Raw genomic sequence first — 26188 nt, 5'->3', positions numbered from 1 at the left:
CAGAGAGATTAGAACATCATCATGAGTAATCTTTTAGATAAGTTGTTCTGGGGTGGGGGGATGCGGGGCATCTGGCAATGTCTGTAGACGCTCTGAGTTGTCACAGTCACAACGGTGGAAAGGGGTCAGCAGAGGCTGGTACCGGCATCCAGTGAATAGAAACCAGAGATGCTCTTAAACATCCTACACTGCACAGGACAGCCCCCAACAACGAAGGATACCAGCCAAAAACATCAATGGTGTCCAGGTTGAAAAACCCTGATTTTGACGTATATTCTTCATTGTTTGTGTTTTGGGGGAAACCCTCCACACATAAGGGAATCACATGAAGCCCACCCTTCCTGTGGGACTAAATCAGACCTCCCACTGGCCAGCTTCTGCTTACTTGGTCATGACCATGTAGGGGCCACTGAAGAAAGAGAAGGTAGGCTCATCATCAGCTTGAATCACTTCCTTTTCTCCAATTACTGGAAGAGATCCCAGGTAGGCCAGCTGTGCTCCCCCTGTGAGATAAAACTGAGAGCAGAGCACAGCTTCAAATTGAGGGGAGAAAAGAGGAGAAGCAAAATGCCCTCAGAATCCTGTGCCAGCTAAAAATAATAACTGCTATTTACCAAAAGTTGCTGAATTCCCCTATGCACTGGACACTATTCTTTAATTTGTACTATCTTTAATCTGCCTAGAAACCCTGTAAGGTTGTAATATTCTTTCCCTTTTACTAGTGAGGAAACCAAGGCTCATGAAGAGAGGTCAGACGCCTGCCTGAAGTACCAGGCTGGGGCTCACAGGCCTCTTGTGCCCCCACAGAACCCAGACCTATGTGCAGCCAAGGCCAACATTCCTGCTCCCTCCTTCCCACCCAAGGCTGCCTAGGCACAACCAACAGATGCGGGGCTAGGGAAAACTGTCAGCAAACATCACCCAGACACCCAGTTACATTCCCAAATGTCTCTCTTTGATGGGCAGAACCAAGAACCCAAAAGATATTTTCCCTCAACACATTTCTCAGTTCAAAATCTCAATGCCTTAAAGGCATTCCAACAAAAAGTTACGGAGGGCAAGTCAACCACCAATAAGACCTACAGGGTCAGTGTAGCTCTCTGCTTCTCTTCAGGGAGACATGTCTGGGGCCCTCACTGGGAATTAATGAAAGGATCATTTTCTAAACTCCCCAAATCTAGCCCAATGTCATTCAAGGGAACTTTCCAGGGCTTTCTCCATTTTTCAGTAAGGACAAGAAGACTAAGAGTTATCTGTCCTGCAAAAGTAGTAAAGAAGAAACAACACTCTGGAGAGGGTAAGGAAGAAAGAGTTGGACAGGGTTGGGGGAAGTGGGGCCAGAGTCAGGGCCAGTTGGCTCTCCAGTTGGCCCTGCAAATGCTGGGTGTCAGTGGCAACCTCTTACCTTCCCAAAGCCAAAGCTGTAGATATTTTGTGCAGAAATGACTCCAGCTTTAAGCAGTCGGTTAGGAGAGCCATTAGGGTTTCTAGAAGTATTTTTAAAAGGAAGAAAAGTAAGAATTAACCATATCCAGAGGAACTGAGCTATGAATTAACCATATCCAGAGCTATGAGAAAGTGTAGTTCATTTTGTCTTTACTACTTGACTTTTTATCATGAAACTACGTAAGAGCCAGCCTATGAGAGGGCCCTGTGATTTCCACCTCCTGGTAATCTTGCCTTTGTGGGTTTCAGATAGGGCAGACCTGTTAGGCCAACTGGGCACTGAATAAATGATGGAGTGGTTGATTTCCAAGGCTAGATCCACCAGAGCTTCTGTTCTGATCACTCTCGGATCCCTTGCTCTGAAGGAGGCCAGCTACCATGTTGTGAGGACACTCTAGCAGCCCTATGGAGAGGCCCAACACCCACTACCAATTTGCCAGCCATGTGAGTATGCTATCTTGGAACTGGATCCTCCAGTCCCAGTGAAGCCTTCAGATGATAAAGCCCTACCTGACATCTTGACTACAACTTCGTAAGAAACCCTAAGCCAGATCCACATAGCTAAGCCATTCCCTGAATTCTGACCCACAGAGACTGTGTGAGATAGAAATGTTTACTGCTGTTTGAAACTGCTAAGTTTGGGTGGCTTGGGGGTGGATTCAATATGCAGCAATAGATGATGAGTTCAAATGGTCAAAGTTGGAAAGAATCAAAACATGTCTTTTTTTCTTTTAAGAACAAAACATCTTATCCAGCTTTTATTTTTATAGATGGGACAAATGGAGCCCAGAGAGGGGGAACCTGCTGGTCTGAGGTCACAGAGCAGCAGGAATGGCCAGACAGACCCTGATACTCATTCCAGCCACTGCTCTTTCCACATACCACACCCAAACCACCACCGTGGGACACTGCACACTGGGACCCCCCATGAACTGAGAGTCTGGCAAGGAATGGCTTATATTTCTTTGGCTCCCCAAGGCTGGCATGGTGGCATGCATGTAGTAGGTGCTTACTTAATGCTTTCCAAATGAGTAGTTTAGGCTCAGATTGAAGGACAAAACATTCTGCTAGTGCTGGAGCCATTTTCCCTCCCTCAGCAAATGGCAAAGGAGCTGCAGGTAACAGTGTGTACTCATCCTCACCCCACATCAGCTCTGTGAGGCTCCATGTGCCCACTTTTCATGCACAGAAGCAAATTCTTTACTCTGCTTTCAGAGATACTTTTAGGCTCTATCTCATTAGCAACTTAGGCCAGGCTGTCCCTTCCTCACTTTTAGCTGCTGTGAGGTTTAAATGAAGACTCCACAGTTTGGACTGAGATAAACTGGACATCCCAATTTATACGTAATGTTCCAATATCATTCGTGGTAGCATCCCCTTCACTCGAAAAGCAGCCCAGCATGGAGGATAAGCTATCTGGTCAACGTAATCTGAGTGGACATGCCCCCTTCTTACACCAAATTCTTAATCTCCTCTAGAAACAGAGGCTACATGCTCAGGCCTCAAATATCCAGGGGACAACAACTGTTTCCTGCCCAGGGGAACAGATTTTGAGGTGGCAGCAACGGAATGCCTCCCCAGCAGCACCAGAACAGGAGGATACCATTGACACTACTCCCCCTTCCCATCTGGGGCTTCTCAGGTATGTGAGTGGCTTTTTAAAGGGTATGAGCTCCGTTTAAGCAGAGGAACTGGTTGTTCTCCAGCAGGGACCTGGACTATAACTACAATCAGATCAACATCTCTTGCTCTTTTACCTGAATTTCTCGGGCCATGTCTATTTAAGTAAATTCAGCTGGGTGGAAGGGGGAAAACTGACTTCCGTTATCTATAACAATACAACCATCTGTTCTTCTCAATTCAGTGCTTTTTCTTTCCCCCCAACCAGGCTCTACGTAAACACGTACCTGTGAGGAATCTTACCGACATGGGCCTCACTCATAGATCTGAGAAGCCAGTTCTTATCTCAAGGATTCATGTGTTTTCTTCACATTAAAAAGGGGGATCTATGTACTTCCACTCTACGTTCCATTAAGTACTGCATGGTCCAACCCCATTAAAAAAATAATGTTTCATCTAACTATAAAATAAATGCTACATCTAGATTAGTATCTGAAATTTGTTAGGTTTTTTAACACTTAACTTGGATTTTCCTTTAGGCTGGCCCTTGTACCCCCTCACCTTGTACTCAGCCCTACCATACAACAAGCAGTGAAGGGCTGGTGATGGTGAGCAAGACACACACAGGCCTTGCCCTCTTGGGGTTGTGGAACTGTATAAAATTTCTGAATGTGACAGACTCCATTTTGAAGTTCCATCTTCCTTTCCAACTAATGAACTCCTGAACTGGGCCAGAAGCAGCAATGGTTTCACAAAGCAGTTGCCCATAAAATTCAACAGAACAAATGGCATTCACGCCATAAAACTGTTGGTATAAACTTTAAGACAGAATAGTTTACTAATGCACACCAAGAATAGTTTTATTTGACGGCACCAAAAAAAAAAAAACAGAGAGTAGTAATCAAAAATAGCTCAAGGGGTGCCTGGGTGGCTCAGCTGGTTGAGCTGACTTCAGCTCAGGTCATGAACCCACTGATCGTGAGTTCGAGCCCGGCGTTGGGCTCTGTGCTGACAGCTCAGAGCCTGGAGCCTGCTTTGGACCCTGTGTCTCCTTCTCTCTCTGTTGCTCCCCTACTTTCTCTCTCTCTCTCTCAAAAATAAAGAAAGGTTAAAAAAAAAAAAAAAACCAGCTCAAGCAGTTACTTAGTACCAGTTAACAGGCTTTTTCCTCTTCTCTTCTTTATCTAAGTTCTATAATTAGCCCCCTTCTTTCTCACAAAAAAGACTCACTTTCCCCCACTTTTCTGCTTGGTACCAGAATCTGTGCTCCCTGAATTGCAATTCTGAGACCCCAAATAAAAGGTCTTTGTGTCTTGTTCAGTTTTGCCTCCTTTTCTCAGTTAGCAGTGTTCAGTCTTATTAGAAACAGGCAAGAACATATATAAATAAAATCATTACAAACTGGGACAAGTCTCTCCAAACTCTGAAGGAGGGAACTCCACACAAGGGGGAGGGCAAGGACAGGCAAGGAGCCGAGCTCAGCAGGGCCTCCAAGGTCAGATGAGGAAGTAGGAGTTTATTCTGATAGCTATGGGGAATGACCTAAAGGGTTTTTGGCAGAGACTGGCAAGACTGGCAGGGGGGCATGGGGGGAGCTGTTAGAAGTAACTAGACCTCAAGGAAATTAACTCATTTTTCCTAAGAAGCCAACGGCACCCAGAAAGAAAACCAGGACTTGTGCAGGGAAGGACAGGACAAGGAAGCCTGCGAGGGTGTGACAAGTCTTGCAACTCTGACTACAGAAAGTGATGCCATCAGAGAAAATCAAAATGGAAAGGATTCTCTGGATACAAACCCTGAATTAATAAAGCCCTAAGAACTTTATTTTATTTTGTTTTATTTTAAGCCCTAAGAATTTCAAATAGCTAGGCAGTTGAGCATGGAGATAAACCTGAGGCCCACCTCCTGCAGCTGTGATGGGGTTAGGTGGGCTGCCCACTAGCTGGCAGCAAATCACGCCAGCTTAACAAAGCCTGAGGACGCTAGGTTAAGCATTTGTATTCTTTTGTAGTCTTAGAGATAAAGGAACACTCTTTCCATGGTTTGGGAGAGGACAAAAAATCCAGTTGGCTGCTCTGCTGGGAAGGAATTTTCTGCAGGGCTCCTCAGACCTGAAAAGTTCTTTCTTTGCTAACCACAGGGTGGTGCCCACTAGAGCCCAGAACTCATTTCCCCTGGACATTCCTGGATAGGGGCACGACAGCTGAAGGTGCTCCTCTGGGTACATTTTTAAGCGGTCACATCCTCTCCTTCAGAGCTCACCACTTAGGGTGGGCCAGATCCTGGAGGGGACCAATATGGAGGGGACCATGGTGGCTCACGGTGCAGGACTCCTACAAGAAAGGCTGGGATGATGCCCGCCGAATATTCCACTTGGCTCAGCTCAAGGCAGCACTCACCCCTGTATGAGGCCACCAAGCCGGGGTGGGCCACTGATGAGCCGCTGAGGGGAGTCAATCTTCTTTAGGAGGTCATAGGAGAAGCCCTGTATGATGGCCTGCATGTGCGAGGCACAGCGCTGCATGAACTCCACCATCTGCAACACAGCGTGAAGATGCTCAGTGCTGAGGCAACTAGTGGCTACCCTGGCTTTCAGTGCAACTGGAAGAGTCTGACATGAATGGAGCTGAGGAGCCAGGAGCCCCTGACAGGGAAATCTCTGGAAAGGGAAGGGCTCAAGTGATTTTTTTTTTACAGAATGTTTCCAGAGAGGTGATTTGGCAATCATTTCCTCCAACTCCCTCCATTAACAGATGAGGAAACTGAAGCAGAAGGAGCAAAATTACTTGTCTAAGGCGAAAAGCTAATGAGTTGGAGAACCAGGGGGAGGGAAGGGAGGCCTCTGCCCACCTCCCTCCTCCCTCCACATGCCAAGTATTGTGCATGCACTTTATGCTTTACATCTGTCATGTTATTTAGACCTCATTCAAACGCATCACACCTGCCAGTGTGCAGCCTCAACAGGTTATGTAATGTCAGTGGGCCTCAGTTTCCTCATCTGTTAAATGGGGACAATAACGGCATCTACATGACCGATTTATTGTGAAGATTAAATGACTTAATACTGAGCTAATTTAATTCAGAACCTCTGATGTGTAGTTAAGTGCTAGTCAAGGGTCAAAATTACAACTGTTCTCCCTCCTCAGGTGCCTGGGAGGCTCAGTCAGTTAAGCGGCCAACTTCAGCTCAGGTCATGATCTCACTCACAGTTTGTGGGTTCAAGCCCCGCATCAGGCTCTGTGCTGACAGCTCAGAGCCTGGAGGATGATTTGGATTGTGTCTCCTTCTCCCTCTGTCCCTCCCCTGTCGCACATGGTCTCTCAAAAAAAACTCTTCTTCCTTCTCACTGAATGGATGGCCAGGAAAGAAAAGTTCACTAATCTTGCCTGAGGTTTTATAGCTGGGTAACTTGCTTCAACCCAGGCCTGTGTGTCCAGTGCCGAAAGCAAGACCACTACAAGCCCTGTGCTGTCCCCAGGATCAGCCCCTGATCCCTGGGCTCCTGGCTCCCAGCCCAGTGCTCTGCCTTGGCTGTGGCTACAGAGTGGGCCCAACCTTACCACGGTGCTGCGCTCCTTCCCTGCTGTCAGGGCCCAGGTCTGTGGATTTTGACCCTTCTCATCGTGGAGTCGAAGATCACCCCCTGCATCCAGCAGTTTACTGAGGATCCACTGATTCCCTGAAAATGCTGCTGCATGAACAGGGGTGCTCCCATCAAAGCAGCGGCTGGAGGGGAAAGTAGCAGTATAAGGTGGGGGGGATTCAATGGGTGACACAAAAAGCTCTCTTTTTACAAAGGAAACCTTTGGGAGGATTATAATAATATCATTTGTGAGGCTTTGCCAACAGGAGCTTTATATACATCCTCTTTTTCCACCCTTACCTCTACCCTTCAAGGTGGTATCATTTTCCAATATACAGATAAGGAAACAAAAGGGCAAAGCTGAAATTCATACCCAAGTATGGGTCTGGTTCCAAATCTGGTATCCCTTTTCCCATTGCCCTTTGATACTGGCTGTTCTGAAACAATTTCTTCATGTGTGTAGGGTCTCGAGGTCAGGCTGGTGAAGCACAACCTAACCAGACACCATCCCTCTCTTGTGAGAATGTCTCTATCTCCCAAATCCCCCAGTAGAGGCCCGCAAAACCTTGGCACCAGCAATCTGATCAAGAATCTACAGGGCCCAGGGACGCCTGGGTGGCTCAGTAGGGTTGAGCGTCCGACTTTGGCTCAGGTCATGATCTCATGATTCGTGAGTTCGAACATCGTGTCGGACTCTGTGCTTGACAGCTCAGAGCCTGGAGCCTGCTTCTGATTCTGTGTCTCCCTCTCTCTGGCTCATACTCTCTCTCTCAAAAATAAACATTAAAAAAAAAAGAAAATTAAAAAAAAAAAAAGAATCTACAGGGCAGCTGGGTGGCTCAGTTGGTTAAGTATTGACTCTTGGTTTTGGCTCAATTCATGATCTCATGGTTTGTGAGTTCAAGCCCCACATGGGGCTCTGTGCTGAGGGTACTGAGCCTGCTTGAGATTCTCTCCATCTCTGCCCCTTCCTTGCTTGTGTTCTCTCTCTCTCAAAATAAATAAATAAACTTAACAAAAAAAATCTGCAACTCAGGAAAACGTCACCAAAGCCAATTAACAATCTGAAGCATAAGAGGGTGGCATTTATTGTGTTCAGAATACAGTGATATGTGATATATAGCTGTGGTTTCTTAACCTGGCTGCACATTAGGACCACACAGGAAGCTTACTGTGGTTCTTGTGAAAAAGAAACACAAACAGGAGAAGGCAGAGGGAAAAGAGAAGGAGAAGAAGAAACAAAATGAAAACGGAGGAGGAAGTTGAGAAGAAAGAAAGGAGTCTGAAGGTGGTAGTGCCTGACTGGCTCAGTTAGTAGAGCATGTGACTCTTGAGGTGATGTGAATCTTGAGGTCATGAGTTCAAGCCCCACACTGGGTGTGGAGCCTACTTTAAAAATTTAAAAAAAAAAAAAAAAAAGGAAAAAGAAAAAGTCTCCCTGGATGGCTTAGTCTGTAAAGCATATGATTCTTGATCTCAGGGTTGTAAGTTTGAGTCCCATGTTAGGTAGACAGATTACTTAAAAATAAAATCTTGGGGCACATAGGTGGCTCAGTCAGTTAAGTGTCTGACTCTTGATTTCAGTTCAGGTCATGATCTCACAGTTCATGGGTTCAAGTCCCACATCGGGCTTGCGCTGACAGCACTGAGACTGCTTGGGACTCTCTCTCTCTCTCTCTCTCTCCCCTGCTCACAGTCTCTTTCTCTCTCAAAATTAAATGAACTAAAAAAAAAAAAAAAGAAAGAAAGACAAAGTATTTAGAAAAATAAAAAATAAAACAAAATCTTTAGGAGTGTCTGGGTGGCTCAGTTGGTTAAGCCTCCAACTCTTGATTTCGGCTTAGGTCATGACCTCACGGTTATGGCATCAAACCCCACATCAGACTCTGCGCTGAGCATGAAATCTTCTTGAGATTCTCTCTTTCTCTCCCTCTGCCCTTTCACCCCACTTGCACTCTAAATAAATAAATAAATAAATAAATAAATAAATAAATAAATAAAATCTTTAAAGAAAAAAAAGTCTCCTAGTTCTAGATCCTCAGTTCTCTTGCTCAAAGACAACTATTGTTACAAGTTTTTATATCCTTTCAGAAATCTTCTCTGCAGGGGTGCCTGGGTGGCTTAGTCGATTAAGCAGTTAGGCCTCAACCTTGATTTTGGCTCAGCTTATGAGTAATCTCACAGGTTCGTGAGATTGAGCACTGAATGGGCCAGGCTCCATGCTGACAGCGCAGATCCTGTTGCAGATTCTGTTTCAGACCCTTTCTCTCCCTTTCTCTCTGCCCCAACCCCACTGGGACACACACGTACTCTCTCTCTCCAAATAAATAAACTTTAAAGAAAAATTTTTAAAAAGAAATGTTCTCTGCATATACAAGTAGGAATAAGAATATGCTACATAAACTGTTCTGCATTTAAGTTTTTTCACTTAATGTATCTTGGAGAAATTTCCATATGACAACATACAAGTCACTCCAATTCTTTTTTTTTTTTTTTTTTTTTTATTTATTTTGAGAGAGAACGAGAGTGTGAGCAAAAGCTAGGGAGGGACAGAGAGAGAGGAAGAGACAGAATCCCAAGCTGACAGAACAAAGCCTGATGTGGAGCTCACACTCACAAACCATGAGATCATGACCTGAGCCGAAATCAAGAGTCAGACGCTCAACCAACTGAGCCACCCAGTTGTCCCAAGACATCTCAATTATTTTAAACAGCTGCATAGTGTTCTAATGTGTGGGTATACCATAATTTAGTTAATGAGCCATTAGGATATTTGTCAAAAATACAGATTGTCAAAGAACACACCAGACTGAGTCAGAATCTGGAAGCATGAGGCCCAGGAATGTGTGTTTTTTACAAGTTCCCCAGGTGGTGCCAACAAGGTTGGCCTGTACACACTTGAGATTTCATTGTGAACACTCTCCTGTTTCTGGGTCAGTCTCCAATGGCACACTAAACTGTAGGAACTATAATATCCTCCTAGAGGATGAAACTAGAGGCCTGCAGACTGATTTGGCAACCCAGAAGCATGTTTTATTTGGCCCACACAATGTTGTAAAAAGGAATTTAAGGGGTGCCTGGGTAGTACAGGTGGCTAAACGTCTGACTCTTGATCTTGGCTCAGGTCATGTTCTCATGGTTCAGGAGTTCAAGCCCTGCATCAGGCTGTGCACTGATGGCACAGAGCCTCTCTGGGATTCTGTCTCTCCTTCTCTCTGCTCCTCCCCAGCTTGTGTTCACTCTCTCAATGTAAATAAATAAACTTAAAAAAAATTAATAAATAATAAAAAGGAATTTAAAACAACAGACAATATTTACATTTTATTTATTTTTGAGAGACAGAGCACAAGTAGGGGAGGGGCAGAGAGAAAGGGAGACACAGAATCCCAAGCAGGCTCCAGGTTCTGAGCTGTCAGCACAGAGCCTGATGCAGGGCTCAAACTCACACTGTGAGATCATGACCTGAGCCAAGGTTGGATTGAGCCACCCAGCTGCCCTAACAACAGACAATATTTAATACTGGGAGACTTCACATTAAAAACTGGAATTTTCAGCCACTTGGAAATTTGGAAGATCTGGTCTCCCTGGCTCCCTTTCCTGCCCAGCAACAAATTCCTAACCCTTCTTAGAGTCTGTACTCATTGACTCCACTTGGTCCCACAGGCATCTGACCCTGGGCATTCAGTAGGCTCCAGCCACCACAGCATTTCCTTTGAGTACTTAAGAATACAGCTTCCCCCCAGAAATTTTCCTTCACCTTGATCAGAAGATCAGAAGAAGATAAATGTGAAAATGGTCCTATCACAAAATACAAACCCATGTGGTTTGCCTTCCTCCCTTTGACAACATCCTTTCCTACCTCCCCCTGGTACCATGGGGACTTCTAAAAAAGGAAAGTCAAACTGAGTTCTTAAGGCCTGGGCTCCTGGTCTCATCTCTATCATTAATGCACCATTATGGGCCAGTCACTTAAATTTGCTGGGCCTCAGTTCCCTAAACTGGAATATTAAATGTTTGAATGATTTGATCTTTAAAGAGCCCAACTCTAAGCCTGCACAAAACAGATGTAATTGAAGATGACTGGAAAATACTGCATTTTTGCTGAGAACTCCAGGGATTCCCCAGTGTGGCTTCCTACAATGCTCTTACCTACAAACAGGTGAGACAGCCTTTCCTTTCTGAGCTTTGAAATTATTATTTTTTTTAACATTTATTCATTTTTGAGAGAGAGAGCGAGCATGAGCATGAGCAGGGGAGAGGCAGAGAGAGAGAAAGAGAGAGGAAGAATCAGAATCTGAAGCAGGCTCCAGGCTCTGAGCTGTCAGCACAAAGCCCCACACAGGGCTTGAACTCATGGACTGCGAGATCACGAACTGAGCCTAAATCAGACACTTAACAGACTGAGCCACTCAGGCTTTGAAATTAAACCCTGAGCCCCTGAGCTTTGAAATTAAACATTAATACAGGACAGGAGAGTGTATGTGAGTCTAGAAGGAAACAGCAAAATGTTCACTGTATTAAGTTATATCTGGGTTATACAAACCTAATACTTGTCAATTGGCATTTTTTCATTATACTTTTGCAAGCTTCCAAGTTTTCTCCCACTAAGCAAGCAATCTTATAACAAAAAACAAACAAAACCTCCCCCCCAAATCTTCTGACATCAATAAATTTTTTTAATGTTTATTTATTTTTGAGAAAGAAAGAGATCATGAGTGGAGGAGAGAACAAGGGAGACAGAATCTGAAGCAGGCTCCTGGCTCTGAGCTGTCAGCACAGAGCCCTATGCGGGGCTCGAACCCATGAAACATGAGATCATGACCTGAGCTGAAGTCGGACACTCAACCGACTGAGCCACCCAGGCACCCCTGACATCAATACTTTTTAAAGTACATTAAACAGGGCCTCCTCATGTGAGATGGGAATGCTATTTTATGACTTTTATTATTGTATTCTGGAATTCCTGTGAAAATCAGCCAGAATCAAGTAAGTATTCAAAATCTATTTCTGGTTCTGTCCAATAGGAACTGTAAAAATACCTACTGTCCCCTCCCTCTTGAGAAGGTGGTTGTAAAGATCAAGTGAGCTGGTGCCTGGGAAAGCCCTGGGAAAAGCAAAAGTGCTACACAGAGAAGAGATGTTCAAGCGTAGCTTATTGATTACATTACACTGCTGTACCATATTATAAGTTGGGCCAACGATTAAACTCAGATTCTTTTAGACCACAATTACAAGTCATCCTGAGAAACTGATGCCAAGTATATTAAAGAAGAACTTGGTTGGTGGGTATATTAAACTGCTTAAGTGAATCATACAAATTGTAACCTGGGGTGGAAATATGGCAATTGTGCTGTTAATAACTAATTAATTAAGATCGAATTATTTCACTGGGCCTAGTAAAACTGCTTAGAAAGCTTTTTATTAGCAGTTAAAAGTATGTCTCAACATAGCTAATACAACTATTTTTCACTGATATAAATTAGTAAGACTCTTTTAATATCTTCCCAAATAATTTCCTAAATGCCCCAACTCATTTTAAAAACATACTACTGGGCCACCTGAGTGGCTCAGTTGGTTAAGCTAAGGACATGATCTCACGTTCAAGCCCTCACATTGGGCTCTGTGCTGACAGCTCAGAGCCTGGAGCCTGCTTCAGATTCCGTGTTTCCTACACTCTCTGCCCCTCCCTCACTCACTCACACCCTCTCTCTCAAAAATAAAATAAACATTAAAAAAAATTTTGGAGGGGGGTTGCCTGGATGGCCCAGTCGGTTAAACATTGAACTTCGGCTCAGGTCATGATCTCATGGTTCGTGAGTTCGAGCCCCACATCAGGCTCTGTTCTGCTGATGGCTCAGAGCCTGGAGCCTGCTTTGGTTTCTGTGGCTCCCTCTCTCTACTCCTCCCCTGCTCGCTCGCGCTCTCTCTCTCTCTCAAAAAATAATCATTAAAAAAATTTTTAAATAAAAGCATACTACTCATTTTCTAGACAGCGATGTTATTGTACTTACTGATTTGGATCTGATCCATAATCCACCAGAACATCAACTACCTTCGTAAGGCCTAGTAATGCCGCAACAAAAAGTGCAGTCTGGCCCAGGGAGTTAACTGCATCAACATAAATTCCTGCAAAACAAATGCAAGGGTCAATACAAACATCACGAAATCCCCTAAAACTAGAGAAGTTCCTACCAGGAGAAAATTTTAATTCCCTTATACAGTATTTTTATGTTTTACTACTGTAAGCTTTTTTTTCAAACATAAAAACTCACAAATTAGCTAAAGGCAACCAGCATTCCATTCATCAAAAATACTACTTACAGAAGGTTGTATGAAAGCATCCCACCCCAGCACTCTAAAAGCCCAATTAAAATTATTTCCAGGTTATGGGGCACCTGGGTGGCTAAATAATTACAGCATCTGACTCTTGAGGAGCCTACTTCAGAGTCCCTCCGTAGCCTCCCAGTCTCCCGCACCTGTGCTTTCCCTTTCTTACTATGAAATGGATGTAAACTACTATCAGGTTCACATGACCAACAACCTAGTTGGTTCAGAAACACAAACCAGCGCTAAACTACAAAACTAGCTTAACACTCAAGAAATGCCAAAGATGGAAAGAAAAAGTCCCCAAACAAAAAGACACCAGCTAATAGAAAATAAACACAACCATTAAAAAGTACATACCAAGAAACAACACTACAAAGTGTCCTCAAGCCAGCTACGGTTTTAAAACACAAGAGCCCAACCGGCCAAAAGCCTTAACTTACCGTAAAAGCTCCCTAGTCTATAACGACTGAAAAAAACCAAAACCACTCAGACTGTGTTCTCTCCCTCTTACTCTCCTAAAAGGAGAATAAGAACGATCATCAATGGCAATCAGCAACTGTAACAACAGCACCAAAAGCCAACTTCACGCTCAGGAGAGAACACTTCGCCTCCTCCTCGTGGTTTCGGGTACTCTACACATTCAGAGAAACTTCTCTAGTAACGAACTATAGAAATGATCCCTGAAAGTATAGTCTTGACGGCAAGGAACCCAACTTTCCAGAGTGAAAGAAACCCACCTACATTACACTGATGGTGAAGTTTTTTTTCTTTATTTAAACGTCAATAATTTTTCAGGTGTACACTGGTATGTGTTTACCAAAGAATTATTCATTACCAAAGTTCGACAAAGCGTTTTTAAATAAATTGCATTTCAGAAGACAATTCAAGTCATCACTTTGATTACCATACAGTTGATAAGCAGCCAATCACACGCCATTTTTTTGCAACCTCCACCCCCGTTGCCGCAGCGTCAGGTTTAGGTGAATGATGACGACTACAAAGCGCGCCGGAAGTCCAGGATGCGCCTCAGTTTAGACCAACCGTGTAAGTGAGGAATCCTTTTGCGAGAAATATGTTAAGAAGTAGATGATGAAACTTAAGCCCAAAGCCAAAGACTTGCATTTGCAAAGCACTCCGTTTTTATTTTTATTTTTTGATGTTTATTTATTTTTGAGAGGCAGTGTAAACTGAGGAGGGGCAAAGAGAGGGGACGGAAAATCTTAAGTGGGCTCCGTGCTGACAGCAGAGACCCCATGCAGCTGGAACTCATAACCGTGAGATCATGACCTAAATTGGAGGCTTATCAGGCTGACCCACCCAGGCTCCCTACCACTCCCTGTTTTTAAACTTAATCCTGTGATCAAAATACCAGACATAAATGTTCTTTTGGAGATTTTTTTTAACAAATGAAGGAATTTTTATTTACATAAAAGTTGTGTTTAAATAAACACAATACATAATTCTCCTGCTTAAAGTTTCAGGAGCTCTCAGCTCTTGGGCTAAGGACAATACACATAGCTTACTAGGCCGTTCACGGTCTGGCCCACAATCAGCTCTCCAGCCTTATTTTGCACCAAATTCCCTCTCACTTCAGCCGTACTGAACTTAACAGCTCTTAGGCTCACCATTTTACCTTCTGTCACAGAGCCTTTGTACAAGCTGTTCTCTTACAGGAATTCTCTCCAAACCCCTTCTCAACTTAACTTCAATTCATCATTAAGACATCTGTCCAAGTGTCCTCTAAGGGCACCCTTCCCTGACCTCCTTAACTACATCAAACATCTTCTCTGTGTGTTTCTTTGATTAATGCCTGCTCTTTGCACAAGACTGTGTCTCAGAAGAGCAGAGACTATGAACTGCCCTTGTATACCAACAATATCCCAAACACCTAGTATCGAATAATGAATTCAAGCAAAGGTGTCAGTGCAGAGAACTGGGCAAGATAGGGGTTGTAAACATTGTAATTGGCCATTTTAAGCCATGGGTGAAAATGAGTCACAAAATATCCTACCTAAATAACAAAGAGTTGAGTATGGAGCCCTGAGGCCCACTAACATCTAAGGGGCAAGCCGAGAGGACAAAGCCAAAAAGTAGGGAGAAGGAAACCAAAAGAGGTAAGAGAAAACCTAGAACAAGTGGGTCACAGTGACAAGGGAAATAAGAGTTTCATTTAACTTTTTTAAAAAGCTTATTTATTTATTTTGAGAGAGAGAAAGAGGGGGCGAGAGAGAGAATCCCAAGCAGACTCCACACAGGCAATGCAAAGCCCAATATGGGGCTGGAACTCAGGAATTATGAGATCATGATCTGAGCCCTCAAATGACTGAGCCACCCAGATGCTCCAGGGAGATAAGGAGTATCAGTCAACACCATCAGAGCTGGAGAAATCTAGTAAGAAGGATCAATGTTCTTGGTGAGAGCAGTACTAGTGGGGTTCATATTTCTTATTGCTCAGGTCTCACCGTGTTACAAGTATTTGTGCCATGTCTGTCTTCTTTACCAAACCTTCTCCCCTAACCTTGAGGGCAGAAACTGCCAAAATAGTCCTTTGGTTCCAAGTAAACTTATCTGACCAACAAAAGCAAGCCTAAGGGTAGAGAAGAGCAGCAAAGAACAATGTGGGAAGACAATTCTCCCACATTCTCCGTGGATGGCTCCTGTGTCTACATGTCATGAGAGTGAGGCACTAACTACCCTGTGTTCTAGACTTTTTTTAAAGTAGGCTCCATGCCCAACGTGGGGCTTGAACTCATGACCCTGAGATTGAGAGTCACATGCTCTACCCATGAGTGAGCCAAGGCTCCCCAGACTATCTTTTTGAAGATGTCTGTATACCAAACTTCGGAAGATACAGTATCTCCTTTAGAGCAAAGTGCAGTCATGCTTACTGCCCAGTGTAATAAAGATGATGGCTCTTTGTGGAGCAAAGGGCATACTGTCTATTATAGAAGATTTGGATTCCCCAAGCTCAGGATACTTCTGCTGTAAAGCAACCCACTACGTGTGCAATATTATATAGCTCTTTGCATGGCTCTGAGGGAATTAGGGCCTGAGGAACCAGGACCAAAAAAACTAAAAGTGTAGCTATTGCTGCTGCTATGAGTAATAAATTATCATTCAATTCTCTACCCAGGAATCTCATGTTTGCTGCCTGAATTGATAAACCTGTAGCAGGCTAATTTGTAAAACTGCAGACTATTCATAATTCTTGACAGGAAGGAACTACAGTTTAGGGAAGCAGACTGGTTAATCCCTGGGGTTCATGAAGTAACAAATTAAACCAAGCAGGGCCTCTGAAGGCTTAGAGAAACACTTAGGGAGGCAATGAGCAACAAAGTCTTGAGAATATACAGATAGCTGCAGAGAAAAATAGGTTGAAAACCAGTGTCCCCACAACTTACACAAACAACGGCTTTTCAGTGATTTCCTAGTAGAAGACATTTATTCATTTACTCATTAATTCATTCATTCAACAAATATTTATTTCAGGCCAGTCCCACTGTAGCCATGTTGGGACTGATATAAAGGTGACCAAAGTAACCCCCCCAACAAGTGGCCAAAGGCAGCTTTCACAAAGACTGACTAAAAAGGTCAAAAGAACTGGGTTCAAGTGTTGAAGTCCTAATGACAACTTTTTTAGCCTGGGGCCTCCAGATGGGTCAGTGACCTAATTTCTGGGCCTCCTAGGAAGCAAGACCTGATATTATTTTTTTAACTTTTTTTATTTAACGTTTATGTATTTTTGAGAGAAACGGAGAATGAGAGAGAGAGCATGGGCAGGGAAAGGGCAGAGAGAGAGAGAGGGAGATACAGAATCCAAAGCAGACCTCAGGCTCCGAGCTGTCAGCATACAGCCTAATGCAGGACCTGAACTCACGAACCCTGAGATCATGATCTGAGCTGAAGGCAGACGCTTAACCAACTGAGCCACCCAGGCGCCCCAAGACCTGATATTAATAACCATGTGTGCCAGGCACCATTCTAACTCGATCCTCACAACGGTACAATGGGAGGAAGATACTATTATCACTGTTTTATGGATTGAAAAAACAAGGTTTAGAGAGGTTCAGCAATTTTCCAGGGATCACAAAACAATCTGGCTCCAAAGTCCCTGCACTGCAACATATTGTCTTCCTCTCATCCTAATTTCTCAGCCTTGCTGCTCAGTATTACAGAAGCCTTTAGTAACTAAACAATGCTGTCCATGGCGTTAAACTCAAAGGGGAGAGAAAGTGTTAATTTCTGAGAGCAGGAAACCTTGACAGCTTTGGGTGGAAGTAGGATGATGGAGGGTAAAGAGAATGAGAGGATAAAACAAATAATGGGTGTATAGGAAGGATAGATATTTCACTCTACTCTGCAATAGTCCATGAACCAATATAAAATGGTGCCTGGGCTGAAATAGAGGAAAAAAACATAAAACTTCCTGTGAAGCCTGAAAAAAATTTAAAAATGAGAAAACATTCACAGTTGGAGAAGAGGTGGGAAAGTTGACACTTTCCTAAATGCAGTTAGGAGTATGAAGTGTTATAATGCTTGTGGAAAGCAATATGGCAATATCTATTAAATATCTATTAAAAGCTGGATCCAGAAATCCCACTTGGAATATTAAAAACCCATTATATAAAGATATATTACAAAGTATTTTATCAAAGCTTGCCTCCAATGATACAAACTGTAAAAAAAGAATCTTAATAACCATCAAAAAGGGTATAGCTGAATAAATTATGGTACATACAGTTAAATATTAAGCAATTATTAAAATGGATGAGTTAGTTCTGTATCAATTGGACTAGAGATGGATAAGATGTAATGTTAAATGCAAGTTTCAGAATGCATACAGTATACCACTTTTGTAAAGGCAGATTAGTTATGTCTATCCATCTATCTTCCATCTACCTATCCATCCATCCATCTACTTTTGATTCCACTGGTTAAAATAACTTCACATTACTTCTGTAATAAAAACATTTTTTAAAGTTCATTTATTTATTTTGACAGAGAGACAGCCGGGGAGAGACACAGAGAGAGGGAGAAGAAAGTGAATCCCAAGCAGGCTCTGTGCTGTCGGCACGGAGCCTGATGCAGGGCTTGAATTCATGAACTGTGAGATCATGACCTGAGCTGAAACCAAAGTCTACTGAACCACCCAGGTGCCCCAATAAAAACATTTTTAAGGGTGGTGGGGAACTGGCTGGCTCAGTTAGTACATACAGTGTGCAACTCTTGATCCCAGGGTCTTGAATTCAAGCCCCCTGTGTTGGTAATGAAGCCTACTTAAAAAAAAAAAAAATTCTTATAAGGATCACCAAAGGAAGCATGTTCTACACATTTCCTGAGAAGAACGGAGTTTGCAGTGGCTTCTTACAGCCATGAACTCAGGTGGAACAGTGAGAACAGAAGAGTGATAATCCAGATTTAAGAACAGAAATAGGGCTAGTGACAAACAAGTGAAACTGCAGAGAAACAAGTGAAACTGCAGTGGCTTTACTCACTGGCCTAAGAATTGAATCAGCTGAATATATGCTGCCGTCTTGGTGTAACAGGGCACTATGAAAGGCATTGCTACCTCCAACAAGAAATGAAGACTGCTGGGGTGCCTAGGTGGCTTAGTCGGTTAAGCATCCAACTCTTGATTTTGGCTCAGGTCATGATCTCCTGGTTGGTGAGTTCAAGTCCTGTGTCAGGCTCCGCACTGACAGCACAAAGTCTGCTTAGGATTGTCTCTTTGCACCTCCCCTTCTCTCTCTCTCTCAAATAAATAAATAATAAAATAAAATAAAATAAAATGAAGACTGCTTGTACAACTATATCACGTAACAGTCAGTAGAATTAGGAGACTGTTGATTTTTCTACCCCAGTGTGCAACAACCATGGTGCATTAACAGCCCCAGTGTAGACCAGGAATAGTTCCCTAAAGCAGAAGTTAGGAAAAACATCTGATTAATCTGGAATAATTTAAAAGTGAGATTCAAAAATCAAAGAAGAGTTCTAAAATGAAAATATAAAAGCTTTAGCATCAAAGCTAAAATCAGGTGGTCCTGGGGCGCCTGGGTGGCTCAGTCGGTTAAGCGTCCAACTTCGGCTCAGGTCATGATCTCATGGTTCATGGGTTCGAGCCCTGTGTTGGGCTCTGTGCTGACAGCTCAGAGCCTGGAGCCTGCTTTGGATTCTGTGTCTTCCCCTCTCTCTCTCTGCCCCTCCCCCACTACACTCTGTGTCTCTATCTCAAAAATAAATGAACATTAAAATAAATAAATCTCCGACTTCAGCCAGGTCACGATCTCGCGGTCCGTGAGTTCGAGCCCCGCGTCAGGCTCTGGGCTGATGGCTCGGAGCCTGGAGCCTGTTTCCGATTCTGTGTCTCCCTCTCTCTCTGCCCCTCCCCCGTTCACGCTCTGTCTCTCTCTGTCCCAAAAATAAATAAAAAACGTTGAAAAAAATGTATTTAAAATAAATAAATAGGGGCACCTGGGTGGCTCAGTCAGTTGAGCGTCCGACTTCAGCCCAGGTCATGATCTCACAGTTCGTGAGTTCGAGCCCCGCGTCAGGCTCTGTGCTGACAGCTTGGAGCCTGAAGCCTGCTTCGGATTCTGTGTCTCCCTCTCTCTGTGCCCCTCCCCAGCTCATGCTCACACTCTGTCTCTGTCAAAAATAAATAAACTAAAAAAAAAAAAAAAGAGTTTTTTAAAAAAATTTAATAAAATAAATAAATAAATAAATAAAATTGTATTTGGCTGAGAAAATAGTTAAAAGAAATAAATCATAACACTGAAAGGCAAAAAAAAGAAAAAATCATCTTAAGAAAATATCAGAAGCACATTTAAAACTACTTTAAATGGCTGTTCTTTTTAACTTGTAAAGAGCTATCACTCATTGGTTAAGTTTATTCCTAGGTATTTTATTACTTTTGGTGCAATTAGAAATGAGATTGTTTTATTAATTTCTCTCTGCTGCTTCATTATTGGCATGTAGAAATGCAACATATTTCTGTACACTGATTTTGTATCCTGCAACTTTACTGAATTTGTTTATGAGTTCCAGTGGTTTTTAGGTAGAGTATTTCAGGTTTTCTGTATATAGTATCATCATCTGCAAATAGTGCATGCTTTACTTATTTATTTTTGTTGTCTGATTGCTGTGGCTAGGATTTCCAATACTATGTTGAATAGAAGTGGTGAGACTGGACATCCTCGTCTTGTTCCTAACCTTAGGGGAAAAGCTCAGTTTTTCCCCACTGAGTATGATGTTGGCTGTGGGTTTTTCATATGTTCCCTCTAAACCTATTTTCTTAAGGGTGTTTTTTTTTTTTAATTCAGTAGGCTCTATGCCCCAACATGGGTCTTGAAATTGAGTCACATGCTCCACTGACTGAGTCAGCCAGGTGTCCCATTGAAGGTTTTTATCATGAATAGATGTTGTACTTTGTTAAATGCTTTTTCTGCATCTACTGACATGATCATATGGTTCTTGTCCTTTCTCCTATTGATGTGATGTATCAACTTGATTGACTTGCGAATATTGAACCACCCTTGCAACCCAGGAATAAATCCCACTTGATCATGGTGCATGATTTTTTTAATGTATTGTTGATTTCGGTTGCTAGTATCTTATTGAGGATTTTTGCATATATGTTCATCAGGATACTGGTGTCTTTATCTGGTTTTGGTATCGGGATAATGCTGGCCTCAGAAAGAATTTGGAACTTTTCCTTCCTTTTCTATTTTTTGGAACAGTTTGAAGAGAAAAGGTACTAACTCTTTAAGTGTTTGGTAGAATTTGCCTGTGAAGCGATCTGGTCCTGGACTTTTGTTTGTTGGGAGTTTTTGTTTGTTTGTTTTTTAAAAATTTTATTTTTAAGGGGGTGCCCACATGGCTCAGTCAGTTAAGTGTCAGACTCTTGATTTGGGCTCAGGTCATGGTCTCACACTTGGTGAGATACAGCCCCACCTCGGGCTCTGCACAGACAGTGCTGAGCCTGCTTGGGATTCTCTCTCTCCCTCTCTCTCTGTCCCTTCGAAGCTCACGTGTGTGCTCTCGTTCTCTCCCTCAAAGAACCCCACGTTGGGCTCTGCGCTGACAGTGAGGAGACTGGTTGGGATTCTCTCTCTCTCTTTCTCTCTCTCTCTCTCCCCTCGTTCACTCATATGGCACACTCTCTCTCAAAATAAATAAATAAACATTTTTTAAATTTTATTTTTAAGTAATCTCTACACCCAACATGGGATTCAAACTCACAACCTCAAGATCAAGAGTTGCATGCTCTACTGACTGAGCCAGCCAGGCACCCCTGTTAGGAGTTTTGTGATTACTGATTCAGTTTCTTTGCTGGTTATCAGTCTGTTCAAATTTTCTATTTCTTCTTGTTTTAGTTTGGTAGTTTATATATTTCTAGGAATTTATCTATTTCTTCTAGGTTGTCCAATTTGTTGGCATATAGTTTTTCATAATATTCTCTTATAATTGTTTGTATTTCTGTGATGTTGGTTGTTATTTCTCCTCTCTCATTTGTGATTTTATTTATTTGAATCCTTTCCCCTTTTTTTTTTCTTGAAAAATCTGGCTAGAGGTTTATCAACTTTATTGATTTTTTTCTTTTCAAAGAACAAGCTCCTGGGTTGCCTGGGTGGCTCAGTCCATTGAGTGTCCAACTCTTGATTTCAGCTCAGGTCATGATCCCTGGGCCGTAGGACTGAGCCCCACATCAAGCTCCACACTGAGCATGGAGCCTGCTTAAGACTCTCTCCTGGGGCGCCTGGGTGGCTCAGTCAGTTAAGTGTCTGACTTCAGCTCAGGTCATGATCTCGCAATTCGTGAGCTCGAGCCCTGTGTTGGGCTCTGTGCTGACAGCTCAGAGCCTGGAACCTGCTTTGGATTCTGTGATTCCCTCTCTCTGCCCCTCCCCTGCTCACATTCTGCCTCTCAAAAAATAAATAAGTGTTAAAAAAAAAAAAGACTCTCTTTCCCTCTGCCCCTCTCTCCCACTTTCACACTCTCTCAAAAAACAACCAAAGATGTAGTATATACACAATGGAATATTATTCAGTCATAAAAAAGAATGAAACTTTGCCATTTGCAACAGCATGGATGGAGCTAAAGAGTATAATGCTAAGCAAAATAAGTCAGTCAGAGAAAGACAAATACCGTATGTTTTCACTCATAAGTGGAATTTAAGAAGCAAAACAAATGAGGGTGCCTGGGTGGCTCACTCAGTTGAATATCCAACTCTAGGTTCGGCTCAGGTCATGATCTCAGGGTTTGTGAGTTCTAGCCCCACATTGGACTTCGCTGAAAGCATGGAACCTGTTTGGGATTCTCTCTCTCTCTCTCTCTCTCTCCCCCCCCCTCTGTCCCTTCCCCGCTCACGTGCATACTCTCGTGCTCTCTCTCTCTCTCTCTCAAAATAAATAAACTTAAAAAAAAATGAGCAAAGGAGAAAAAATGAGAGAGACAAAACAAGAAACAGACTCTTAACTATAAAGAACAACCTGATGGTTACCAGAGGGAAGAAGGGTGGGGCAAAATAGGTGATGGGGATCAAGAGGTGCACTTCTTGTGATGAAAACAGGGTGATGTATGGCATTGTGGAAAGACTACATTATACACCTGAAACTAATGTAACACTGTATGTTAACTGGGATTAAAAACTTAAAAATAAAAGATATTCTAATACAGTGCTTACAGTGAGGAAGCTTATAGTGTGGTGACACATACACAACAATTAAAGTGTGGTACAAAGCAATAAGCAATATAATGATCGATTAAAGTATAGAATCCAAAGGGCGCTTGGGTGGCTCAGTCGGTTAAGCTTTTGACTCTTGATTTTGGCTCAGGTCATGATCTCATGGTTTGTGAGTCTGGCCCCTCAGTTGGGCTCCTCTCTCTCTCTCTCTCTCTCTCTCTCTGCCTCTCCCCTGCTCATGCATGAGCATGAACATGCTCTCTCTTTCTCTCTCTCTCAAAATAAATAAAACTTTAAAAAAAGTATAGAATCCACTGTCTAAAGTTTTGGCAATAAAAAAAAAAGAATTTTATGAAAATTTTCTATATATATTTTCTTAAGTTTATTTTTTAAACTTATTTTGAGAGAGAGACAAAGAGCAATAGGGGTAGGGGCAGAGAAAGAGGGAGACAGAATTCCAGGCAGGCCCCGTGCTGTAAGCACAGACCCGGATGCAGGGCTCAAATTCACAAACCGTGAGATCATGACTTAAGCCGAAGTCAAGAGTCAGATGCTTAACTGACTAAGCCACCCAGGCACCCCAAGAATTTTATGACATTTTTAAGGACTTAAAAACATGAGTGTCCAGGTTCAAAGACCTCCCTAAGTACACATCACAATGAAGATAAACAGATCTATGCTGAAACATCATCATAACATTTCAGAAGACCAGGAACAAAGAGAACTAAAATTCTTCAGAGTGAGTAGGAGACCACTTTATATTAAAAAAAAAAAAAATCAGTAATCTGAATGGCATCAGGGTTCTCAATAACAAGACTGAAAGCTAAGAGACAATGAAAAAATAGCTTCAAATTCTAGGGGAAAATTATTTCAACCTAGAATTTTGTGCCTTCCAAACTATCAATCAAATATGAGGATGAGAGAGGGGCACCTGGGTGGCTCAGCTGGTTGAGCATCTGACTTCGGTTCAGGTCGTGATCTCAGGGTTCGTGAGTTTGGGCCCCGCCTTGGTCTCTGTGCTGACAGCTCAGAGCTGTTTGGAGCCTGCTTTGGATTCTGTGTCTCCCTCTATCTCTGCTCCTCCCCAGCTTGTGCTCTCTCTCTCTCTCTCTCTCTCTCTCTCAAAAATAAATAAACATTGAAAAAAATTTTTTTAAATGTATGAGGATGGGAGGAAAAAACACTTTTCAGATTTTCATATTTCTTTTTTTTTCATATTTCAAAGTAAGTATGTTCAGTGCACTCTTTTTCTCTGTTTAGTTAAATGTAAGAATGGACTAAGATAGAGAAATGGAATCCAGAAAAGATGAGCTGTAATCCAGCTATGGGAATTCCCAAAATGGTGGCTAAGAAAACCAGGGGTTCAAGTTGTGCTAGAGAGACAGTGGTCCAGCTTGGAGCAGAACAGTGGAGAATTATCAAGAAAATATTGAAACCAACAGATTATAAATTTGACAAAAAACATGTATTGAAAGTGTTCTGAAGAGTCAGGAATGTGTGGTAAGAGTTCATTGATTCATAAAACCGAGCAATAAAAAGGAGTCAATTTTAACTCTAGGTAGTCTGAAATTAGGTTTGCTGACTTTGCAGTTCCTGTGAGTTGTCTGCTTGTTAAAGGAGAGATTTTTCAGACTTTGAGCCTAAGACTTCAGCTCCCAGGGACTCTGACTACCTTTTTCATCTCTCAAGGCAGTAGAAACTCCTGGGTCCTCTTTCCCAGTTGTTAACAGTAGAGGTGCTGCACCAAAGCATTCATCTCTCTCTCTCTCAAAATCTGTAAGCATGAGAACCCTGGAGCTCTGAACAAAGTCCAGTGCAATGATACTGAGAGTGGGTGTAAATAGTTTTACCTGGAAATGACCAAATTATTTAGGCGGGGATGTGATTATACTCACATTCACCTGGGCATTTGGTGGAGCATGTAAAAATAAAGATGGAAAAGGAATGGGAATATGGTCAGTGAGAAAGCATCTTTAATTCTTCTCCCTCCCTTTCTTCATTCATTCATGCATTCATGCATGAATTCATTCATTCATTCAACAAAAACAATAAAAAAAGGAACAGCTTAAGATGATATGCCATTGCTCAAAACACAAACAAGGCCCAAACTCAAACAGCATAAAAAGCTCAAACTACACTCAATGAGCTATTTGAATAAGGAAAAAAAACAAAAAACAAAAAACAGGGGCGCCTGGGTGGCTCAGTCAGTTAAGCAGCTGACTTCAGCTCCAATCTGGAGCCCCCATTAGCTCTGCTATCAGTGCAGAGCCCGGTTTGGATATTCTGTCTCCCTGTCTCTCCCCCACACTCAAAAATAAACACTTAACATTTTTTTAAATTTATTTACTTATTTTGAGAGAGACAGAAACAGCACAAGCAGGAGAGAGGCACAGAGAGAGGGAAGTAGGGCCCGACGTAGGGCTATAACTCACCATGTGTGAGATCATGACCAGAGCCAAAACCAACAGATGATTAACTGAGCCACCCAGGTGCCCCAAACACCTAACATGTTTTGTTTTGTTTTGTTTTTTTTAAGAAAAAAGCCCCCACATGCAAAAAAACAAAAAAAAAAAAAACACAGACTGAAAGTAAAATGCCACAAAGCTCCAAACAAATAAGTCACTAGCTACCCAGCAAGATTAACACACACAAAAGAGGAAGAGAAAAACCACTCAGACGGTGTCCCTTCCCTCTTCCTCTTCCAAGAGGAGAAGAACGATCATCACTTCACGCTCAGGAAGGGACACTGCATCTCCTCCTCGTGGCTTCAAGTACTCTACACGTTCAGAGAAACTTCTCTAGTAACAAACTAGTTTTAACTTTCAGCTCCCCACCTTTGCTGGGTCTATGGCTGCCATGCACTTTGGACTGATGGCAAGATATTTGCCCCATTTCTGATTCTACTCTAAAAAGAGAAAGAGGTAGGGCCGCCTGGGTGGCTCAGTCGGTTGAGTGTCCTACTTCGGCTCAGGTCATGATCTTGCAGTTTGTGAGTTGGAGCCCCACGTCAGGCTCTGTGCTGACAGCTCGGAGCCTGGCGCCTGCTTCAGATTCTGTGTCTCCCTCTCTCTCTGCTCCTCTCCTGCTCATGCTCTGTCTCTGTCTCAAAAATAAATAAAAACATTTTTAAAAAATTAAAAAAAGAGAGAAGTGTTTTGTAATGCAATCTTTCAAATACTATCACTTAAAAATGATAGTGTTGGGGCGCCTGGGTGGCGCAGTCGGTTAAGCGTCCGACTTCAGCCAGGTCACGATCTCGCGGTCCGTGAGTTCGAGCCCTGCGTCAGGCTCTGGGCTGATGGCTCAGAGCCTGGAGCCTGTTTCTGATTCTGTGTCTCCCTCTCTCTCTGTCCCAAAAATAAATAAAAACGTTGGGAAAAAAAAAATGATAGTGTTTTAAGTGGAAACGTAAGATCTTAAAAAAATATATTTAATGGCCATGCTTAATTAACATAATACCGAATGCCAGCCAATCACAGCCTGCATCTTTAAAGCTGAGGAAACATTCCCGTTCTGTTAAAGCAGCCTCA

General features: G+C 42.7%; 1 protein-coding gene, 1 non-coding gene and 1 pseudogene across 2 annotated transcripts in view; all 3 read right to left on the bottom strand.

The window, feature by feature from the left end:
• The window catches only part of TEX14 (testis expressed 14, intercellular bridge forming factor), an 89802-nt gene that overhangs the window by 53078 nt on the left and 10536 nt on the right, over positions 1-26188 (bottom strand). The window contains exons 2-7 of the mRNA XM_047080949.1: positions 13488-13491; positions 12661-12775; positions 6627-6792; positions 5466-5602; positions 1406-1487; positions 386-516 (exon numbers count right to left, since the gene is read on the bottom strand). Coding sequence (XP_046936905.1) covers positions 386-516; positions 1406-1487; positions 5466-5602; positions 6627-6792; positions 12661-12775; positions 13488-13491 — 635 coding nt within the window. The remainder of the gene's footprint in view (positions 1-385; positions 517-1405; positions 1488-5465; positions 5603-6626; positions 6793-12660; positions 12776-13487; positions 13492-26188) is intronic.
• LOC124513680 (small nucleolar RNA U3) lies at positions 13458-13672 on the bottom strand. Its single transcript, XR_006962502.1, has one exon. It is a non-coding gene; the product is annotated as a small nucleolar RNA U3 (small nucleolar RNA).
• Positions 25326-25480, bottom strand: LOC124513683 (uncharacterized; annotated as a pseudogene).

Source organism: Lynx rufus, unplaced genomic scaffold (assembly GCF_022079265.1).
Source record: "Lynx rufus isolate CCGP_SWC_20201006 ecotype Redwood Valley unplaced genomic scaffold, mLynRuf1.p SCAF_18, whole genome shotgun sequence".
NCBI lineage: Eukaryota > Metazoa > Chordata > Mammalia > Carnivora > Felidae > Lynx > Lynx rufus.
The sequence above is the reverse complement of the archived record's forward strand: the minus strand, read 5'-3'. Positions and strand labels throughout refer to the sequence as shown.